Below are 22,585 nucleotides of genomic sequence, written 5' to 3'. Positions count from 1 at the left end.
AGTTCTGTGAGACGTTATAAGTAATCCTGCTTTTTAGGACAGACTCCTCACAGTAATTCAGGCCGCCCCACCTTATTGGCTTTCCATAAGTTACTAAAAACTGACTTAGAGATGTTTGGTCATGAATTGATGCTGTCAGTTACTTATTATTTTATGTGTAATTTATGATGGGTTGATTTTTATTTTTATAGTTATACTGTGGATATTTTATAGCATTTTTATGGAAGTTTGGTAAACCACTAAGATTCTTTTTTATTGCAGCAGGTGTCAATCAAATAAATGTATATATGTAAGTAAGCATGTATGTTCCTTACTTGATCCAGTTCTCTTAGGAATTTTTAGGCCTTTGGCCTGAATTATTAAGTCCAGTTCACCTTATTAAAATGAATGATGATGATGCTATCTGTTCAATCATGTCCAATTCTCAGCGATTCTGTGGACCAGCTGTCAACCACATTTTCCAGTCTTGTATAGCTACTTTTAGTTGTTTCATGCTCTGGCTGGTGTTGGCTTTGATGGTGTCTAGCCGCTGTGTTTTTTGGCAGCCTTGTTTCTTTTTGCCATTGACAATTCTAAGCATAACTGCCTTTTCCAGTGAATTTGATCACATGATATGTCCAAAATAAGTAAGGTGGAATTTGTGATCTTGCCCTCCAGTGATTATAAAATTATAAATTTATATAACTAGTATATTTTATTTATTTTTATATATTTATATATAAATTATATATAATAAAAATTATATACATATAATAATATATATTATTATATTATATTACTCTGTTATATATAATATAATAAAATGAATTTATATATTATATAAAATTTATATAAATATATGTATTATATAAATAAATTATAATGATTATTAAAACTAATGATTAGCAATATAACAAAACATACTCTAAGATCTTATTTTCTGTGCAGGAAGATATTTACATTCCCTTATTATAAATAAAAGATTTCAGAAACTCATGTTTGGACAATTTCTCCAATTAGGGTCCTTAGATCAAAGAATAGGAACCCTGACTGAGTCTTAAAAGGGATGTTCATATACCCAACCCCATCCAAAATATATTTCCATAACAGCACACGTGCATAGAACATGTACTGATAAAGACATATCTGAGATACAGCTCTGCATCCTTCAGTTATACATGATCAAGATACAGCCACCTTTATGATAAATTTTGAATTAATATTTCTTATGATTAGTCTGGAACATACAAAAGAAAAGTGAATTTTCTTTCTGATGAAGGTAATTTTTTGACCAAAGAAGATACTAGAAAGTTCCACTTTTCACCTAGATAACTGCTGAAGCACAAAAGCACAGGAACAAGCTAAATGTGCAGGTTTTAGAAAGGATTAACAAAGAAAATATATATTGAATAAAAGATAAAGATTCCTTTAACTGGCTTGAATATTTGACAAAATGCTTGTAATACTGTAAGCTCAAACCTAATGGAGAATTGAAGACTGGGAGGAGATTGGAAAGAATGATGTGTCAAACTGGGCCCTCAACTACAACAAGGATATGTTCAGGATATGAGGCTTTACCACAAGAACATGTGGATATTGATTATGAGGCCTGGATACTTTTATCATCAGGTCTTCAGCCACAAGGACAGGAAAATAAAACTTTTACAGGTGCCTAAATCTAATCAAAATGTTCCAAGAGGAGCACATAAAACAGTCAGAAGTAAAACCTCAAAGAACAATAAACCACAATCTTTAAGAGGAAAACAAAATCCAGAGAACAAGAAACTGATGACCATCACGGAAAAGAGCAGAGGCTTAGAGACACTTAATGTAAATGGGAGAGTGTTAAGGTGGAAATAGAAGCCAGATGTAAGCAAGGCTACAGAGTTGTATTAGTATGACCAGTAACAGGGTCACCAGGAGACAAGGTCACATAATTTCATAGGGAAAATCAAAATAAAGCCATGAATGCACTGGTGATCATCAGAAAGTGAATTATAAATCAGTTCTTCAAAACCAGGATCTTCTGATACTATTTTATTGAGCTGCATCCAGAAGGTGGCCCTGAGGGGATCCGGTCTGACACCTAGGAAATTGAGCAACCCTATTTATTACTGTTAGAAACTCATACACAATCATGACTATCCATTCTCCCCAGCCTTCTAATCATAGCTATTGTGGGACCTGAAACCTCTCCAGATTTCTGATAGGTTACATCTCTATTCTGCCAAGCCAGAAGTCAATAATACCCACCATATTTGTGCATTTGTCCACATCACATCGTAGATAGATATTCTTATTTTACATTTCTCAGCAGCCTCTGGAGGCTAAAGCTCCTAATTCAGCCACCTAAAGTTTTTCTTTTACAATCTCTCACAATCTCCATTGCTGACCATCAGAAACCATCCACCATCACCGTTCTGTCAGTGTCATGTGCTTCTTCTCACTTCTCACATTCACCAACACTTTAACCAACTCACTTACCTCTTTACCACTAACATTACAATCCCCCAAAACAAAAGTCTGCATTAACATCCCATCAACTAATACTAGCACTAACTAAATGGCTAATTTGGGCCCTATCTTAAAATCAATAATAAAATAGAGTGTATAAATTTGGACTGTATTTGTGTAAAAAAACCCTGCTGCCTTATATGTATATTTTTTAAAACTGCTCTCTTATTTTAAGAGATCCCCAGAAATGAAAATTTCCTCCCTCTGCCTTGTTTCTGTTAGCAGGAACTTTCTTTAACAGAGAAAAATAGTAGCCTTCCACCAGCAGTTTGAACTGCAATCCATTTTAGGTTCTTACTTCCCATTTCCCATTCTTCTGAATTTATTGACAGGTTTTAAAGTTGGCCTAAGACAATATGATTCTTGTGGAAGAAAATAAAAAATGGTGCCACCTGATAAGAAATATAATAACTTACTGCCTTTTAATGATTAATGATTAATTTTAATTATTTAATGATTAAGGAGCCAGTTTGGTATAGTAGTTAATGCACCAGGCTAGAAACTGGGAGACCATGAATTCTAGTCTTGGCTAAGGCACGAAGCCAGCTGGGTGACCTTGGGCCAGTCACTCTCTCTCAGCCCTAGGAAGCAGGCAATGGCAAACCACTTCCAAAATCTTGCCAAGAAAATTGCGGGGACTTGTCCAGGCAGGTTCCAGGAGTCAACCTGCTCCCCCCCCGCCAAAAAACATCCTCCACTGAAGGATCTGTTTTGTCTTGTCCAAGGAATCAATCATGAACAAAGTGGAATCACCCTGATAACATGGCTATATATCTCTTACTCTGAGTCATCCCTTTGCTTGATGTTGCTGCATGCTACAGAAACTTCTGTGAGAATCCAGGAAGCCAGTTGAGAGCTCTCAATGAGAGCACTGGTCTGTGTAATAGCTCTTCAGGATTTTAGGCAGTATCTTTCCAGTTATGCAAGGAGATGCTGGAAATTGAATGTAGACCCTTCTGCATCCAGAACATATGATCTGCTTTCAGGTAGAAGTCTTGTACTTGCAACAAGATATTTTTCTCCGCAAAACCAGTTTAAAATGTTAACTTTTTATTGCAATTTGCTACATTTAAAAGTCATTTATATACAGTTGGTATTTAGAAACCATGTTTGATGTCATTATAACAGTCTTGCTATGACAGCCTTCCTTTTTTCTATTTCTTTTCCAAAAGGCACCTTAGCCATTTTTATTTTGACAGTTCCATAAGTAGGCATCTTGTTTCTAGGGTTTTTAAAGGATTTTATAGAAGCTCAAGGGGGTTACCTGAAACTCACTAGAAATATGTAACTGAACTTTGCCCATCTTCTGCAGTACAATAATATTCTTAAATGTCCTTGTTACATAAATGTCCTTGTTACAAGGACATGTGAGGGTGGAATGGGCACACCATTTTGGAATATATTTGTTCTTGTTCTTTCACCTTTCTCATCAAATTCTTTTTTTTTTCTTCCCCCTTTCCTACCATTTTTCACATTTTTTCCTTCTCCCCTGCCCTGTTGGTCCCCCATTTCCTGTCCTCCAGAGCTCTCCATCAGTCTTCTTGCAGTGATAGTAATTGTATGTGGACTGGCTCTGGTGGCAGTTTTTCTATTCCTCTTTTGGAAGCTGTGCTGGGTGCCTTGGAGGAACAAAACTATTTCAGCTAACACCCCCACCACCCAGAATTTGGCAGAGCACGACAAAGAGAATATGGCTGACAAGCTAAAGGATAGTGGGACTCTTGGATTCTTGGAAGCAGCCGTGAAAATTAGTCACACTTCACCAGATATCCCAGCAGAGGTTCAGATGTCCATGAAAGACCATCTCATGCGACGCACACGAATGCAGAGGCAAACAACAGAACCTGCGTCTTCCACCAGGTGAGAACAGAACAATTCTTAGGTTGATATTTGTTGCATTAGATCATGCTTCCTCAAGCCAATCTCTCCAGATTATCCAGAATATCTGTATGTGGTCAAGAACCTGGGCATGATCAAATTGGGAAATATAGCAGAGCAGGGAGCTCAAGTCAATTCTGCCAAATCCAGTGTTTGAAGTAGCAACTCTCTCCTTCTAAACATATTCTTGATACTTGGAAATCACTGAGCAAAAAGATGATTAAACTGAACTTTTGGGTGACATGCACCACCTAGAACCAAACTGAAGGATACTCCCCTTGTTGAATGTTGGTCTCTGCCAAAGGTTGACTTGATAGTAAACCAGCTCATCTATTACACTGAACTCCCCGAGGGCTGTTAATCTTAACTAAAAGATTCAAACCTTATTACTGTGACTTGACCTCATTGTGTCAAGCTGTCAATATGTTTGTGGCTACTTTAATTTTGTTAGAACTTAGGGAGTCAAGAAGATATATCAGTGACATGGCGTACTGTCAGATGGAATTACAGCCTTTTGCACTTTTTCTTGCTTGTGTGGCTCAAGCAGGAATAATTAGATAAACGGACTTGACATATCACTCACTGCATTGGCTTAGGGGAAGTTGTATTCTAGTGTTTAAGATCAGCTACTGCCTTAGGGTCACTCTAGTCTTAAATGGAGGAATAATGCATACATGAAAAATCATTACAAAGAAAGGCAGGTGATGTAGAAATCTGAGGACAATCTGGGACTTTTTTGCCCAGAGGTCACTGATACTCATATCTCACCCACATAATCTTTTCAGCTGAGATGTGGAATGATTACACTCTGTAGTTGTTGGATATACAGTAAAAGAACAATATATACTCAGATGCCTATCAGTTTCTGCATAGAGGGTAGGCACTGAACTTCCATCATCTCTAAGCATCATGGTCTATTTTATTTTCCATTTCCTTGGTTTGATGTCCTCTCCTTATTCTACTCAGGCAGGAAATACCACACAGGCATTTGAGATACCTACAAGGTCCTACAGTAGCTTTGTGAATGGCTCTTCTACATAGCTGCCTCCCTTTCTCAGCTTCCCCTGGACAGGGGAGTGCAGTCTTTTACAGCCTGATGTCACAATTAATGCTCTTTCTGGGCTTTGAGGGTTGCATTCAGAAGTTGCATTGGCCAGAATATACATAAATATATGCACACACTTTCTTCTCCCCACATATACATGCATCCTCCCCGATATTCCTTCACTGGAGAAGCCTAGCCATGAGATTTGCTTATTCCACACAGTGAAGAGAATTAAATTTTTTTTTTGCGCTACTTGCAACAAAAATGTAACTGCTTTTATTTCCTTTTATGGGGGAGGATATACTAGAGATAAGCAGAAGGCTGCCATTGGAATATACCGGAGATTTTTGGAGACTGCATGCAGCTCATTTGCTATGTATTTTACCTTAATCTCAAAACAACATCTTTGTTCCTACAAGTTCATTCTCTGATACTAGTTTTATGCCTTAGCTCAGCCAATGAGCATTTTAATTGAATGTCCACTTCTGAATATATATGACCTGACAGCACAAGTTAGTCCTGCTATTACGAATGTGTTCAAATAGGATGCATTCACCACATATCCTCCAGCTCTGTGTATAGGGTGGCGTAGTGGCTACTAAATTGAGATTGATTGTTGAAAAACTGTGTCTCAGCCCAAACCAAAGGATTTCAGTAGTACTGTTCCATTCTATTTCCCTTTTTTCCCAATTCCTCTGTTGCTTCCATGTGTTGAATTGAAGTTCCTTGAGGCAGGAAGCAGTTTTTACATTCTGTAAAGTACCCAGGAACACTGGTGGTATAACAACCACAACAGTAAACATAATAGAATTTTCCAAACTCCTTGGATTAAGAATGAGATTATGGGAACAACACATAATTCATAACCTCATATTAAAATCTGTGGTGACCAGAGAAAAGGACAATGATTGCAATAATATGAATGTAACTCCCAGATCAGCAAACAACAAGGAAGACATGGCTGAATGGTCAAATCAAGCACAGACAAACAAAAAGACTCTTATAAAAAATACAGTGATGCTCTGTCTCTGGAATATTAACCAAGCACTGTTGTCAGGGCTGCAAATCTCTAAAGTCTTGGTCAGGAGAGATTGAATGAGGTAGTAAATATTGTGCCTTTGGTAGCTGTATGCCTGCCATTCTTTGTTTAAGATTTTCTTGCTCATATCCATTAAGCTCATTCACGGAAAACATTAGGAAGGGAAACACATTAAGAAATTCAATTAGAAAAGTTCCCCTGGGAATCAGTTGTATAAGATATAGGAAGAAATGTGATTTAGTGCATCCTCCCACCTCAGTGCAACATATGCTAGAATACTGACTGTAGATAGAGTGGGTTTAACCACTTGGGGGTCCTCCTGGACACAATGCTTCTGTTTAAACAAGTAAAGGCAGTGCCCACACCTTGGCCACCTCATGTTTGGACTACTGCTATGCACCCTATATGGTTTGACTGTGCAGCTTTTGGAGAGGTCTCAGATGCTGCAACCAGAACATATTGATCAGACTGCTGAACCTTGCCTTTGCAGATTAACAGTAATTCTCAGGTTGCTGCATTTGTTACCCAGAGGCTTCTGAGCCCAATTCAAAGAATGTATGATTACTTAAAAACATACGTGGTATCACACTGCCTTGCCAAAATTATGCTGCCCATTTAGTCTGAATATCTCAAGAGGGCTGGCTGAGAGATTTTCCTCCATGGGAAGTGCACAAGACTTGGATCAGGCAGCAGGCCTTTTCTGTAGAGACCCCCATGCTCTGTAACCTGGTTCCCCAGAGGTACACGAAGCATTGTCCTTCTTGCATTCCATAAACCATTTAAACTTTTTATTCTCTCATGCTTTTGACCCTAGCTGACTGATGGGGACAATTGTCTTTATAAGCATGTGCTGCTTGGTATAGCTTGTTTTAATGGTAGTTTTGGTCTTGAACACTAGCAAAGTTGCGTGATTGGGATGGTCAACAAATATCAGAAATAAATAAATAGAATATAGTAAAGTAAATATGTGGTGGCTCTCTTCTCTCCCTTTCCCTCTGTTTTATCATAGACAGTACACATAAGTTCTGATCCAGTAGTTGGGAAGGAGGGTGAGTACTCTCCTTAGGGTTCATTCTCACATTCTACTAATCATGACACAAACATGCTTGCTGACCATTTTTAAAGGATGTGTCTGTGTGATGTTCCCTTTGTCTCATTTCCAGCCCATTGTGGAGACACCTTACATTTGACTTTAGCTGTTCTAATTTTTCCTCTTCTCCTGACACACAAGTCTTGCTGTATGGATGACTTATGATGTCAACCACCCAGAGTCACTCCACAGTGAGATGGGCAGTGACAAATTTGAAAAACAAACAAACAAACAAATAAAATTGGTGATTACTAAGTCAGAGGGTTGAATGTGTCCAGCTCTTTTTAGCCAGTTGAGACTGTTGTGCCCCCTCTCCCTTTCCACCAATTGCTGGGCACTGCCTAATGGCCATTTTAACTTAGACTGCAGGAGAGACCAGACACCTGGCTTCCCAGAAGCATCTGTCCATGTAATGCCTGATGCTTGAGAAGAGCACAAGGTTTACTGCTAGACCTGTTTGTTAAATACAGGTTTAGCATCCTTTTGAAAGAGTGGGATTTAATCTGGAAAGAGAGCCACGTTCTGCCAGCTGTGTGTTGCTGGGTTTTTTTTATTTCAGATGAGGGCAGTAAAGGTTCTTTACTGTTTCTGCCAACAAGGGAATTCATGAAGCTGAAGTTTCTACTCTTTTCATTACTTTGGGGGCAGTGCCATTTTGATTATTTCACAGCTGTTGCTGATCAAGCCACTTGCTGCCAGCAATATTATTATCTTGAATGAAGTGGAAAGGAAATAATCCAGTGCTCCTGACAACCCTACACCACTGACCTCTCACTATTTTCGAATAAGGGTCTACTGCTCTTCTGAAAAAGTACTAAGCCCATATTATAAAATAGCCCCACTGACAGGTCAGTGGGAGATAGGAAGAACATGAGATGAAGAAAGAGGGGAATTTCCAAAAGCACCAGGACAGCTCCATCATCCATGCCACTCATCTGGTCCTTGGGAAACTTGAAGGTGGCTTAAGCCTCCATCCTACAGAAACTTAAGTCTTCCCCATCACATATTAAGGACAGTGGTGGTTACTTTTCTTCCTGGCAGGTGACATTGAGTGGGAGAAAAAATACATCTGGAGAATCCACCAATTGCTGTCCTTAATTTGTCCCCTTTTAAGCTGCAAGGACAGCATCAGTTGCACTGAAGCAGAATAGGAATTGGATGTTGGGGTGACACAATTTATGTCAGCATATCTTTCCAGGACTGAAGGAGTGAGTGCACATGAGGAACAGCTCTTGATAGATAGATAGATAGATAGATAGATAGATAGATAGATAGATAGATAGATAGATAGATAGATAGATAGGCAGGCAGGCAGGCAGGCAGGCAGGCAGGCAGGCAGGCAGGCAGGCAGGCAGGCAGGCAGGCAGGCAGACAGACAGTATCTGTATATAATCCCCTTCCCCTTCCCTTTCTTCACTCCCTCCTCCATGATAGAACAAATTAGGGCATGTTTCATTAATCACCCTGATCTTTGGAGCATGTTTAAAGGGGCAAGATAGGGAGCAAAAGGAACAAGTGATAGCCTGCCTCATTTCCCAGGAGATTAAAATCGTAGTAGATTTTCTTGGAGACATGAGGCCTCTATTAAGATAAGTTGTAAAGGATTTAAAATTCTCTCTCCTGCAATTTAATAAAAAGTTTTGTTACCACTCAAGTACAGCAAAAGTACAGTGAGTTCTCCTCATTCCTTTAAAAGTAGTGGGGAACCTATAGCTCTTTGGATGTTGTTGAACTGCTGAACTGAAATTTAAAAATATATGGGGAGGAAGGATGGGATTAAAACATTTCCCCCCCAAATTCTGGTTAACCGTAGGTTGTTATTTGGATGATAATTATTTTAATAGTTTGAATCCATGTAAGGTAAACAGAACAAACTGTAGGCATTTGCTGAAATCAGAAGCTCATGTTTCTTCATCCAGGAGATAAGGTGGCATACCTAAGAATTTGGGGAGGGGAGAGGGTTGGCTCACCAATTCTGGTCCGTGCATGTTTGTCTGTGTTCCATTTGATGCTCTCACAGTGGATCAGACAATGAATGCCAGTTACTTCCAAGCGTGTAATATGCTCTTCTCCTTTTAACTCCTGCAGGCACACTTCTTTCAAGAGGCACCTGCCCAGGCAGATGCATGTCTCCAGTGTGGACTATGGCACAGATCTACCACTTGCAGCAGAGCAGCCCACTTGTATTGGCCGGATCAAGCCAGAGCTGTACAAACAGAAATCTGTGGACTCTGAGGACCCTAAGAAAGAGGCAGAAAAAACCTGTGGGAAAATAAATTTTGCTTTGAAATATGACTATGAAAATGAGACTTTGATTGTGCGGATCCTCAAGGCTTTTGACTTGCCTGCCAAGGACCTCTGTGGCAGTTCTGATCCCTACGTTAAGATCTACCTCTTGCCTGACAGGAAGCGGAAGTTCCAAACACGAGTGCATAGGAAGACTCTGAATCCCACCTTTGATGAATGCTTTCAGTTTCCTGTGCCCTATGAAGAGCTTACTAATAGAAAGCTCCATCTTAGTGTCTTTGACTTCGACAGGTTTTCCCGGCATGACATGATTGGGGAGGTGATCCTAGAGAATCTCTTTGAAGCCTCAGATCTCTCTCGGGAGACCTCCATTTGGAAGGATATTCAGTATGCTACAACTGTGAGTATCTGCTGTCACTAGTAATGTAGAAAGCATATTCAGACCACTGCTGTGAATGGTTTGATGTATGTCTATGTTGCACAAAAGTAATAAGATTTTTTAGTAGAGGCAGATGATCAGATGTTCTTTTGGAGGTTGACATTTTGTTTTTCTTTCTTTAACTGATATTTTTAGTGGTCAGAGGGCTCTCCAGTAAGCTAGCATGATTTGGAAAGTTTTACACATCATATAATCTGTACTATCATTTTGTGATGGAAGATGATTTCCCAAGATTTATTTCAGCTTGGAGATGATGCACATATCAGAATTATCTTGGGTTCCAGATTTTAGAGTTCACTGTGTATTTTACATTCTCACAACTTTTTGGATTAAAAAGCAAATACACAAATGAGAGGCTCATTATGCTTCACCACTATCATTTGGACAGCTTAGACTTTTTATAGAAATATTATGCTCTAATGTTTTATTCTGATGCTCTGTGCGGGCAAGTTGTATAAGCAGAATAACAAAACCGTAACAATAAAGAAGACATGATCTTCAGTTTAATTTTGAGGAAACTAAGCCATGTGGCAGCCAAAGCAAGTCCCTTTTCTCAAAATGGAAACAATTCTAAGAACCAGCCTGAGCTCTGTGAATGTACTCTTAACCCACAGCTGACTCCCGAAGGTCCTGTTACAAAGGTGGGTCAAGGAACATTCCTAAACTGACTGTCTGGTTCAGGACAAGGAGTGTGATCCTATTCAAATCAAGCTCTGATGCTGATTCATTTTGACCAGAACCTCTTTCGCTGGCTGGTCCTGTGCCCTACCTTACAGAGGTCATTCCTCTGTTTCAAGATTTCCAGCCCAAGTCTAATTTAAAGTTCCATTAGAAAAAAAGGTAAGATTAAATGTTCCTGGATGGCAGACTGGCAGAAGTCAGTTGATCCGAGTCTTCCCTCATTCTAGTGAGATATATTGTATTTTTATTTACTTGTTTGTTAGATTTATATCCCACCTTTTCTCTAGGCTCCCAAGGCAGTTCACATGGGGATCTCCCTTCATGCTATCCTCACAACAAACAACAACATATGAGGTAGGTTGGGCTGAGACTAAGTGACTACTGGCCCGAAGTCACCCAGTGATGTCCACGGCTGGGAGTGGACCGGGCCTAGCTCTCCTCAGTGATAATCAAATACCCTGCACTACATATTTAAATGACAGTAGCTGGTTTAGCATAGGAATGATCTATTCAGATCTGTACCTTCTTTTGTCCTCTATTTGGCAATGCACTTCTTTTTCTGAAAAAAGTTAAGCAATATTATAGAATCCCTCTTGAGAGCCAAATTAGCTGCTAATAGATATTGGAGGGAGGGCTTCTCTGATTTTCATCAGGATCACAGTTAATTGGGCAGGGGGCAATTAAAGCCCCCCGGAGACCTGATGATAAAAACACAAATATATTCACCCCTGCCAAATCCACTATTTGTTCAGGGGAGAGGAAAGTTCCTATTGGAGGCCTCCTTTCTGCAGCTAGTAGCAGCTTCAGGAGGCGTATTTTCATGACATTACGGCAGGGAAATAAGAGGTGATAATGAGGGAGAAATTAATATAAAACCCAAAGAACTGTAATGTTATATTTAGCCATTTTGCATTAGAATAGGAGATATGACAAATGCAAACTGTTCTAGACTGATAGAGTGGTGTTGAGAAAATCCAGAGGCTTCGACCTCTGGCAGTATATTCTTTCTGAGTACTTCTTCTCTACAATGGTCTTAGGAAGTTGTTGCTTTCATGTCTCCCATCTTTCTATAACACCAAGAAATGATCTGGAATCCTGTTACCTCTCTTGGATTTCGACTATTACAGAGAAATAAATTGCTTTCCCCAACTTAATAAGACTGTTTGATTTTCTTCTGCCTTCACCTAGACTATTCTATCTAATCTTTACATATTGTCTTAGAAGGAAGCTGATCAGTGTGCTTTGAAGCCTGACTGAAAATAATTCAAAGATTTTTTTTAAGTGAATGTGTCTTATCAAATCTTCTTTAAAAGAGCTTGACCAAATTTGTGTTAAATGAAGAGATACAGAATTTGCCAATTGATTTTCCTCTTGGGGAGATGCTGGGCCTTGAAAATACATTGATTTGAGCTTTAAGGCAGCTGTCCAGGAAACTTTTAATAGTTTAGGTGGAAGGAAATTATCATGCTATGGTGGAATATATGTCCAGATTCTGAGCATGTAATTAGTCTTTGAAGAGCCATATCCCTTGAAGGCTTTTCTTACATTCCTGCCCTATGAATCCTTTCTGCTCTAAGGCTGCAGAAGCAGCCTGGTGATTGCTGTGCTTCAAGAGAAGAGCCTTGTTATTCCTATGTAAATCTCACCATTATTCATTCTATTAGTATAACTGTCACACAGGTTAGCAAACAACTGCTCTAATGTTGTAGTGATTGCTAACAGCTCAGGAAACAGAAAGATCCTGTGCAGATGCAGCTAATTTTACAAGTCCGCTTTGTTTCATGGAGTAGACTAGCTTCCCTAATTGGCATCATAAATATGCATTAGGTCTTAGCCAGGCTTCACCCAAGGATGTTTGTGCTTGGCCCTAATGAAGTTCTTAATCACTCCAAGTTAGAATATTACTGCGGCTAAGAAAGTGAAAACTAATTTTTCATGATGCTGATGCAAAGATATTGTCCCCAGTGAAAAGTTTAATAACGCTAACTGAATACTTAAGGGTGGATATATAAAAAGCTTTTTTTCAGTGAACCAAGGGTATTTTGAAAGGGACAATCTTACATGTGTTATGGCAGATTTATATCCTTATTCTACACTATTCCTTTAATTAATAAATTGTTTTCCTCTATTTTGGCCTTTCCAAATGATTTTCTTTCTGCCTGTGGAAATGCATAGCATTTACTAATAACAGGCAGTTCCATTCCCATTTCCCAGCTTTCCAATTTAGCTGTCATTCTAGGACTCGTTATAGGATAAAAATTGGCATCGATAAGTGGAAGAAGTGACAGATTTTCCTAAGGGGAAAGAATCTGCGAACATTTCTAGTCTTTGCATCTCCTCATTGAAATCATCTTTGATCTTTCTTCCAAGTATCATCTCCCATGCACTGAGAGACCAAGAATCACATTCTTAACCTGTATCAGCTTGATGTCTAGACTTTACGGTGGCATTGGTCTGCTTTGACATTGACAATATTAAGTAATCAGACATTGCTAGAGTAAAACTGTAGAAGAAGAGACTGAGATTGATAATTACTGAATGAATGTATGCAATTATGTTATGTGTGTGGCTAAAACAGAGATTAGCAACTGAGCCACAAGGCTACATGAATGGTTCAAGCCCATTTTTTTGCACCAGTCAGAGCTTTTCTAATACTACTGCCAATAACTCAGTCTGGTTTTCTGTACATTATTAGGCAGGATAACAATTGTATAAGACCTTTAAAATGCACAAATATAGTTTTTAAACCAAGAAACCCACTACCAAACATAGGAAAGAAACAAACATCCTGACCTTGCTCACGTATGCAACACAGTCCACCTGTTTGTATCACTGCTCCACTTTCCTCTGATTCCCAACTACAAAAATGTTGCCTATTCCTGACCTAGATTATTAATCAGCTATCCCTGAAAATTTGCCTTTTTGCACCTAAGGGTCAGACATACAATAATAACAAATACAGTACTTAAAAGTGCAGATAAAGAAGCAGAAGGTATACTCTTGAAATACACATATTTAGCTATCACACAGTTCCTTTTTGGGTAAGCAATGTTCTGTTGCAAAGGACAGAAAATTAATAGGGAGCAAAGGGGAAAATAAATTAAAGACAGGAAATAAGTGAAAAGAAAAGAAAAAACTAAGTAAAATTAGTTTACTCTTAACTGACAAAGTATTTCTTAGCCCAGTTTTCTATAACCTGGTGCCATCCATATGTGCTGTGAGTACAACTCTGAGAATTCAGAGACTTGTAGTTCCAGCATCTGGTTGGGACGGATGTTTTAAAGGCTTTCTGCTAAAGAGAGAGCTCTAGTCATTGCATCTTGAATAATGCATAAGATGAGTGAATCTTTATTCACCATGTTGTCTCAATGAACAAAGCCTTCTGGGATAAAAAAAGCAGTCCCTGGTGGTCTGCTTTGACAGATTCAGTCCTTCCAAGTCACTCTTTCCCTAGATAGGCTTGATGACAAAAGTCAACTGTGAACACAATATTAATTCATAAACTAACCAAATTGCACTTGGTGTAGTCAGTTATTTCCTTACTGGTTCTGGAGCTATAATCAGTCCTTTGAGAATTTTCTCCATTTTTCTAGTTGTTTTCCCTACCTAAAATCTAATATCTGCCTGCTTTTCCATGACCTTCTATGTTATTAAGAATCTTATGTTTAAAAATAAAAGGTGTAGTTTTTGAATCCATGCATATTTAAGAGAAATGTTTAGCAGCCTGACATAGTGTTTTTCCAATATCAGTCCCCACAATGTAACAGAAAATATATATATATATATATATCAAGGATAAACTTCAAATTCTTGTTGGAGATCTAACTAGCCTCTTAGAGATTAAAAAGGATACTCAAGGGCCTGTACCATCCAGATACATTGCACTATAAGCCTTTTATGCAGCACGTGGCAGCATTCCATTCTGCTGGTGCTTTTATTCCATTAAAACAATGTCTACCAAGTATGGTTATGACTTTTTACATTAATGCCATTTCCTTCACTACCAATATTGGATGCATCAAACTAGTTACATCTAATGATTTTAAAAGTTTTGTTAACAATACTGGTTTGAAAGGTATAAAACCAGTATTGCAACACCATTTCCTTTGACTTCATGCAAGTGGAAAGGGAAATCCATGGGTGCTCTCTCCCCCATGCTCATTTTTGTTCTGTATTTAGGCAGCAACCAGGTTATACATCTTTATTTTAACTCTGCATTTCTTTGCATCTTCATAGCATAGACTTTTAAAAGGCCAGCAACATGACATGTCAGCATGAATGATAAAGCACATGTGATTAAACTCAGCCTACTTTTCCTGCTGTTGCAAGCCTATGCATTAGTATATGGCCCTTGATTGTGTTATAAACACAGTAGATATTACACTCATTCATTAAGTGGTGCTTACCTAGCAACAACTGCATTTAGAAAAAATACCATTATAGTGGCACCTCAGAAATTAGAGAAACTTAACACATGTCATTGGGAGCAACAGTTCTGGAACATGGAAAATAAAGATATAGAAGAAGGAAAACCTGTTATTAAGTTAGTCCTAAAGAAACAGAAAAATGAGCATTAATCTTGCATAACTGATATTCATGGAGTAATGAATATTTATACATTTTTAAAAATGCTCTTTCCCTTCTATTATCATAATTTCATATTGTGGCTATCAGATAACCAGATATTGTGTCCAGGCTTTTTTTCTTTTCTTTCAAAGTAATATTGCCTGTTAGCATCTGTTTTTACTATGATAAGCACTTCCAGGTTATATCAAATAAACCCTTCCTTGAAATCTGTTGGCTTGGTTGCCGATTTCATCAGATCCTATTTCATGTTTCTTCATTGTCAGCTAGTCTGTGCCTAGGTGAGTCATTTGGATAACTTGGGATTAATTGATTATGATAATACTACTACTTAGAATAAATTGCCTATGATACGTTTAGCTTCTTCATGGTCCAAGGTGTGGAAAGCTGCTTAGAATATGTCGTACTGCTATATGTCATATAACTGCTTAGAATATGTCACACTCCATACAAGGTGTGGAATAGCTGCTTATTCAACCCAAGGAGAAAATTTTAAAAACTTAATTCTGATTCTGATGGATTTGCTTCCTAGCAATTTTTCTCCAATTTCTGAGAATAGACAACTGCCCTCTATGGACCAGAATAAGCCAATATTGCACTTCTAGATGTTACTGTCTGTTCAGAAAGTCTTCTGCTATCCTTCACAAAAAGTCATGCTGCTCACCATTCAGTGTCAGTTGGCTGTGCCTTGGTCAGCCAGATAGTTCTTTTTGCAAGATGTTGCCAACTTGGCAGTTTGATAAAAAGACCAAAATGATGGCTGGCAATCTTTGTTAGAACTAAACTGTATTTTATTGATATCTTATAATCTGACATTCACAATTTTGGATGTTGTTTTATTGTATAATTTCACTAGATGAACATGGCATAGTAGATAAAGGTACCTAATCACTTGCTTTCAGGTGTAATGAAGAGTGACTATTAAAGCACTGACTTGCCATCAACAATGAAATCAATATGTGGCTTGTGTGATGTGATGTTATCCCTTCTGCTCTCAAAATTCTAGTGGATATTCTGAAATTTGCCATGCTTTTAAAAAACTATTCTTGAGTCACACTTGAAAAAAAAAATTATGATGCTCGTTTATGTAATATCTGCATCCAGAGTTACCCTTACTACAGTGCATTAGAATCAACCCGTCTTCATCTCACCAGTAAAATATTCCTATGTAAAAACAACAGTCTTCTCATCATGCACATACATTGGAAAGCTTAGATTCACTGGTAACATTTGAGGGAATCGATGTATAGATCTGGCTGAAATTCAGAAAGACAGATGGATGTTCTCTAGAAATTCACCTTACTTTTCTTCTCCACAATCCTCCACACACAGCCAGGGAAGATACACAAGAAAGAGCCATGGAGAGGTATAAAAAGGATAGACAGATTCATTCTGACAACTCTTATTCCAACTATATATACAGGCTATTGGTCTCATTTTTTAAAAACTGACATTTTGCAAATAATTTGAATATCTAACTTCAGTTAATCCTACCTAGCCACTAAATGAATACTCGTATGTGTGAGCAGCTTTATAAATATAGGGCATTTTTTATGAGGAGTCTAAATGCAGTACTTTTATATTGACCTTTTTTTTTCCCAGTTACATCCTATTTTTACAATATATGGCCTCATAGGGTAACTAGCATCAATTTTGTCCCAATATATAGGTCATAATATGCTATGACACATAGGATGTGACAGATAGGACTTGGGAAATGGCTTTTAAATCAGGGCTGGAGAACTTATGGACTGCTGGATGTTATACAGCCACAACTTCCAGCACTCTTCACTATTGGCTGTGCTTAATGGTCAGTATTGCAGTTAGGTAATTTTAAGTTCTTGATTTAATGAGCTTATCAGAGCCCTACACTTTAGATGGCAGTGCATATTACTTCACTTTTTTCAAAATGTGATCAACTAGTCTTACTTCATTTAGGGTCCCTCCAGCTCATTTTGCTAAGTAGAATCCAGAAAGCATCACAGGGGCTATACCTATTTGATGCTATATTTCAACAACATCTAGAGAATGACAGATTTCTGACTCTTATTTTATATAATACTTTGACAGTGCAATCCTATGTATGTTTACTTAGAAGCAACTCCATGTGCCATCAGGTTTAGTTCCAGAAAAATGGGATTAAAACTTCCAGAAGAGTAATTTATTGGGTATAAATGCTCCTGAATTCTATAGAAGATACTTCTAAGTAGACATGAAGTAAGTAGTATAAATGTTTACATTATTTGTTTTTCTCCTAGCATTAATTTTAAGATTAATCAATAAGTTTAAGTGCTAAGTTGGGTTTTAACACTTAGGTTCCCACGGAGACATTTTTTTTCCCGGAGCATCACAGCATGAATCTATAAAAATGCAATTCTTCTGTAATCTAAGAAATGTGACTCTTCTTTATTAGGACTTATTGAAACTACAATTCAAAAACTGATTTATCCGGAATGAAAGTCAAAACAGGTTGCCCAACTCACATATATTTGTGCAGCATTGAGAACAAATCTGTAACAGGTAAACTCAGATATAGAGCAGACAAGATAAGAGTATTGGCTAACTACCGTATTTTTCCGACAATAAGACGCCCCCATGTACAAGACGACCCCCACTTTTCCAGCCCAAAATTTAAAAATCAATATTTTAAAGATAGTGCGGAACACATTTTTATTTAGTAATTAGTTAACATTGACCTGATACACTTGGTGGGAGGAGGTCCAAACCGTCTCTCTGCAGCTCTATTTCCAGGCTCTTTTGCTTAACTGATTACATTCAAGCACGAGTGAAACTGCAGATAGCTTGTCTCTGCAATCAGCCTTCCTCTAATTGGTTTGTTCAGCATCAGCTGACGTCAGTTACATCAGGCTCGTGACTGGAGGAAGTCTGTTTGGGAGACAAGCTATTTCACTCGTGATTGGAGGCTAGCAATAGGAGGAAGCCTCTCTGCAGAAACAAAGTATGGGCAGTTTGGAACCACGCGATTCTCGGCTGACTTCCTTGAATAAGACACCCTTCAGTTTTTAGGGTAAGGATTTTAGAAAAAAGTATCGTCTTATAGTCGGAAAAATACGGTATTTGAATTGCTTGTTTCAAAATCAGTTGCCATGGAGTAAATTGACTGATGGGGATTGTGGGTCTCCCTTTCTCACTATTATTGGATGGAGATAGATGTCAATCTGTAATTACTCCAAATGTTCTGGGCTTCAACTCTCAGATTCCCACCCAGTATGGCCAATATGCCACACACATTTAATAGCCTGGTAAAAGCCGATGTACAACATAATATAATACACGGCACATCGTTGCAAAATTCATTTCATTACCCTCACTCTCTTGACATTGGCTGAAAACTACACAACAGAATGATAGGTTGAATTTTTGTGCATGTATTAATAAAAAGACCAAGCAAGCCACACAGTTACAGCAGCTGCATTTTTATTGTCATGCTATATTTTCCTTTTATAGTCCTTTGTACTCTATTCTATGGAATTTTAACTACCCATGCATGAGACAGCACCGAATGATCCCTGCTGCTCCGCTATGCATCTCTTTATCAGTTGCCATATAGTAGAGGATGCAGCAAGGAATCAAAACAAGATACTTATCCTTTACTCCCATTCCACCAGTTAAGTAAGCACAAGCTCAGCTGTGAAGCGCTAGGTAAAGAAGTAAATGTGTATATTCTGGTTTATTTCAGAATTTGCCTCTGCTGAATAATGGAACAGGAACAATCACAAAAATGAATATGTAGAGCATCAGATTTTTATGATCACATGAATCTGTGGTATTACAATAATAAGTAATTCTTCCAAAATATAACTAATGCAGATGTGTAACCTATTTCGCAGAGTGTTCACAGTGCTATTATATTGTAAAGATATAAATATTGAGGGGAAGAGAGAAAGCTTAAGCCAAATGCCGGCTCAGCTGCTAGAATACAGATAATGTTCATCTCATGAAGGATCTGGAACAGGAATGATCAACGTGTTTTTGCGCTCCTGAGCGCTTATGCTGCAATATTGTACATTCATATTCTATCTCAGAGACCTGCAGCCTGTCTCTAAAACAACTATTATTTCTAAGCTATCTGACTGCTCCATCTTGCCAAATAGGATTAGCTGGAATTCACTTAGGACCCAGAGATTGCAAAGGCTCTGAATGATATGCAGAGTCTCTCAGATACTTTAATGTGGTCTCTTATTAATATTCATTGAAACTAGGCATCACAGCTCCTTGGAGACTCATCAGCAAGTACAAAGAACGGGCACTAAAAATATTGAGTAATGCTGCTGTTTTCCCTTATCACATTACTGAATATTGGCAGTGAGACTGTGGCTGTTAGGCTGAAATATCTTGGAAAGTTCGTTATGAGCTTGTTTATGATTCATGAGAATATAGAACTTAGAGAAATACAGGCATGGTTAACTCTTTGCTAGTCAAGTGCTTTCTTCAAGGATGCTGGTGCTACTTTGAATACATAAATTGCTAAAAATCCTGCCTGCCTTATGGATTGGGTCAGCTAGGCAGTATTTCGGTCTGTCTTTGTTTTCCTGCCATTTTTGTTTAATTAATAAAAAGTGGTAACTATTTACATTTGCAGTGGTTCAGCATGAGGAAACTTGTATACATCTTCCCATAATTTACATTTACCATAAACTGAATTGCCAAATAAAGTTTTTTTTTTTAAAAAAAATCACTCTGTTTCAATTTTCATAAATGTCTATGATGCAGGCTTTTAAAATGTGAGTCTCCCACTGTACTTGCTCTTTCTAAACAAAGCAACCAGCGTTCCTACACAACTTTCAGGGGCTTACTTTTTTCAGATACTTTTTCTGTAGGCATGTGGACTTTTGGTGCTGGGTTTTGTGAGATGCTTGTATTTGCCTTATTGTGAAATCTGGCAGAAGTGAAATGCTACAAGTTGTTTCCAGTGAAATTCATGGCAGATTTTTCCCTCTATCCTAACCCCCTAATGTTAACAATATTTGGATTTCTATACAGTCTGGGTTTTCAGGAATTTTATTTTTTATGTGGATTGCAACTGCTTTATGGTTTGAGCCCCTTCTTTGGCACCATTTTTGAAACTTCCTTCTTTTTTCCTGCATAGTCCTAGCTAATAAGAATAACAAAGTAAACCTGATGACATCTGAGCCCCCCATAATGAATTCCAGAGGCCCTACTACAATCTCCTGAAGTTTGAAAAGCCCCTTAGACAGTATTTTTTTCAGGGCCTTTATGAAGCTGGAAGAATGTTTCTTTTCAGAAGCGTACTGAATTTAAATTATGGTAGTACTTGGATTAGCTAAAGGTTAAATTGATTATTATATAGTTCTTTTTGTTGTTGTTTTGGTGCCTTCAAGTCAGTCTTGACTCCTGGTGACTGCCTGGACAAAATGTAGTTCAATGGGAAGTTGATTGTAAAAAGTAAGATCTAGATGGGAGAAAACTCTGAAACATGAGGTGGCCATTCTGATATGAAGGAAATGAGTCAAGCACCACAGGAACATGAATTGCAATGAAGGTATTCCAATCACTCTGGTGTCCTTGTATGGATCACTTGGAAGGTCAGCACCAGCAGGTTTAAACTTGTAACACTGCCAAAGACATAGCCAATGTAAGAACCAGTGGGAAGAAGAAAGAGGAGTGAATCAGGAGAGGCCCAAGACCATGCATAAAACACTATTCTGGACCTAAATCAAAGGGCAGAAAATGGAGTCAGGAAGACCAGTCAACAAACTGCTGTAATAATCCACTGAGACACCACCAGGAATGAACTGCTTAGGCACCTCAGTAGTAAGAAAACAACAAATTATCTAGCTATTCAGAAGTTGAAAGTTACAAGTTCTAGTAGTTTTATCAATGAAATGCTTTAAAGAAAGGTTCTCATCAACCAAGAACTCCCAAATCTCATACTACTGGAGACACCAGCAGTTGACAGTCCTGAAAAGAAAAAGAAGCAAGAGGAGAAGAGAAAGTAGGATGATCAGGATGAAAAACAATAAGTTCACCTTTGTCCAAATTTAATTTAAAGCAGTGGGAACACATCCAGGTGGAAATCCCAGTGGGTCAATTGGAGAGGGAAAACCATACTTCATCATTTAAGATTGAGGTTGGATGGTGAGGCTGAAAAATAAACTGGATTTCATTGGCATAGATATGATAGTTAAACTGAAAAGTTTAACATTAAATAAATAAAATAAGTAGATTTTATAATTAAAATTAACAGTTAAATTGTTGAGAGCATGAACAAAAATATGTGATTTAAGGGTCTTTTAAAAGCTAATGAAGATGTTAGGACCCTCAACTTTTCAGGGTCCATTCCAAAGATATGGGGTGGCAACAGAGAAGCCTTAATCCCAAGGCAAATCTATTATTAAGGTAGGTATCCCCCATCCTATATCTGTGTATCTTTGTTTTCTCAATTAATTTTTATTAAAGAAGTTTTTTGCAAAGTAAAAACAATACAAATTTAAAGAAAAAGGAAAGTAAAGAAAAGTAAAAGAAAAGTGATCAGTAAATAGAAAAGAAATGAAAGAAAAAAGGCAAGGTAAGAAGGAAAAAGAAAAAGAAAAAAGATATAAAGAAGTGGCTTCTGATGTTCTTTACAGCAGTTATAAATGCATTTATATTTTATCTTCTCTCTCTAAGGTTACATCATAGCCCCCTGCTTATCGTATTCTACCCTTTCTATTCATCAAACCTATAAATAATTCCCCCCCGCCCCCCATTTTCAGCAAAAAGTCCTTAAGGGGTTTCCAGTCGCTGACAAACGTAGTTATTGTCTTTTCTCTAATCAAGCAAGTCTACTTTGCCATTTCTGCAAATTCTGTCATCTTCACCAACATTCCTCTGTTGTGGGTATTTCAGAGTCTTTCCATTGTTGTACATATAATAATCTCGCTGCAGTTATCATGTATAAAAACAATTGTCCATAAATCTTTTCTAGTTGTCTGTCCATTAGTCCCAACAAGAAAAGTTCTGGTTTCAACTGAATATTAATCTTTAAAATTCTTTGTATCACCATGTATATCTGAACCCAAAATTTTCTAGCTTTTTTACATGTCCATCAAGCATGATATGATATGC

The 22,585-nt window shown here is 37.9% G+C and overlaps 1 protein-coding gene across 4 annotated transcripts in view; it reads left to right on the top strand.

The window, feature by feature from the left end:
- SYT6 (synaptotagmin 6) overlaps window positions 1-22,585 on the top strand; it is a 157,300-nt gene that overhangs the window by 82,459 nt on the left and 52,256 nt on the right. For all 4 annotated transcript variants that reach the window (XM_088153511.1, XM_088153510.1, XM_088153513.1 and 1 more), the window contains 2 exons: window positions 4,017-4,353; window positions 9,634-10,192. In XM_088153511.1, the coding sequence (XP_088009637.1) occupies window positions 4,017-4,353; window positions 9,634-10,192 (896 nt within the window). The remainder of the gene's footprint in view (window positions 1-4,016; window positions 4,354-9,633; window positions 10,193-22,585) is intronic.

This window comes from Python bivittatus, unplaced genomic scaffold, assembly GCF_059951505.1.
Source record: "Python bivittatus isolate LINGU-HERP-01145 unplaced genomic scaffold, Pbiv_v1 ctg000700_np1212, whole genome shotgun sequence".
NCBI lineage: Eukaryota > Metazoa > Chordata > Lepidosauria > Squamata > Pythonidae > Python > Python bivittatus.
Note: the sequence above shows the minus strand (reverse complement) of the source record. Positions and strands in the feature narration are given on the sequence as shown.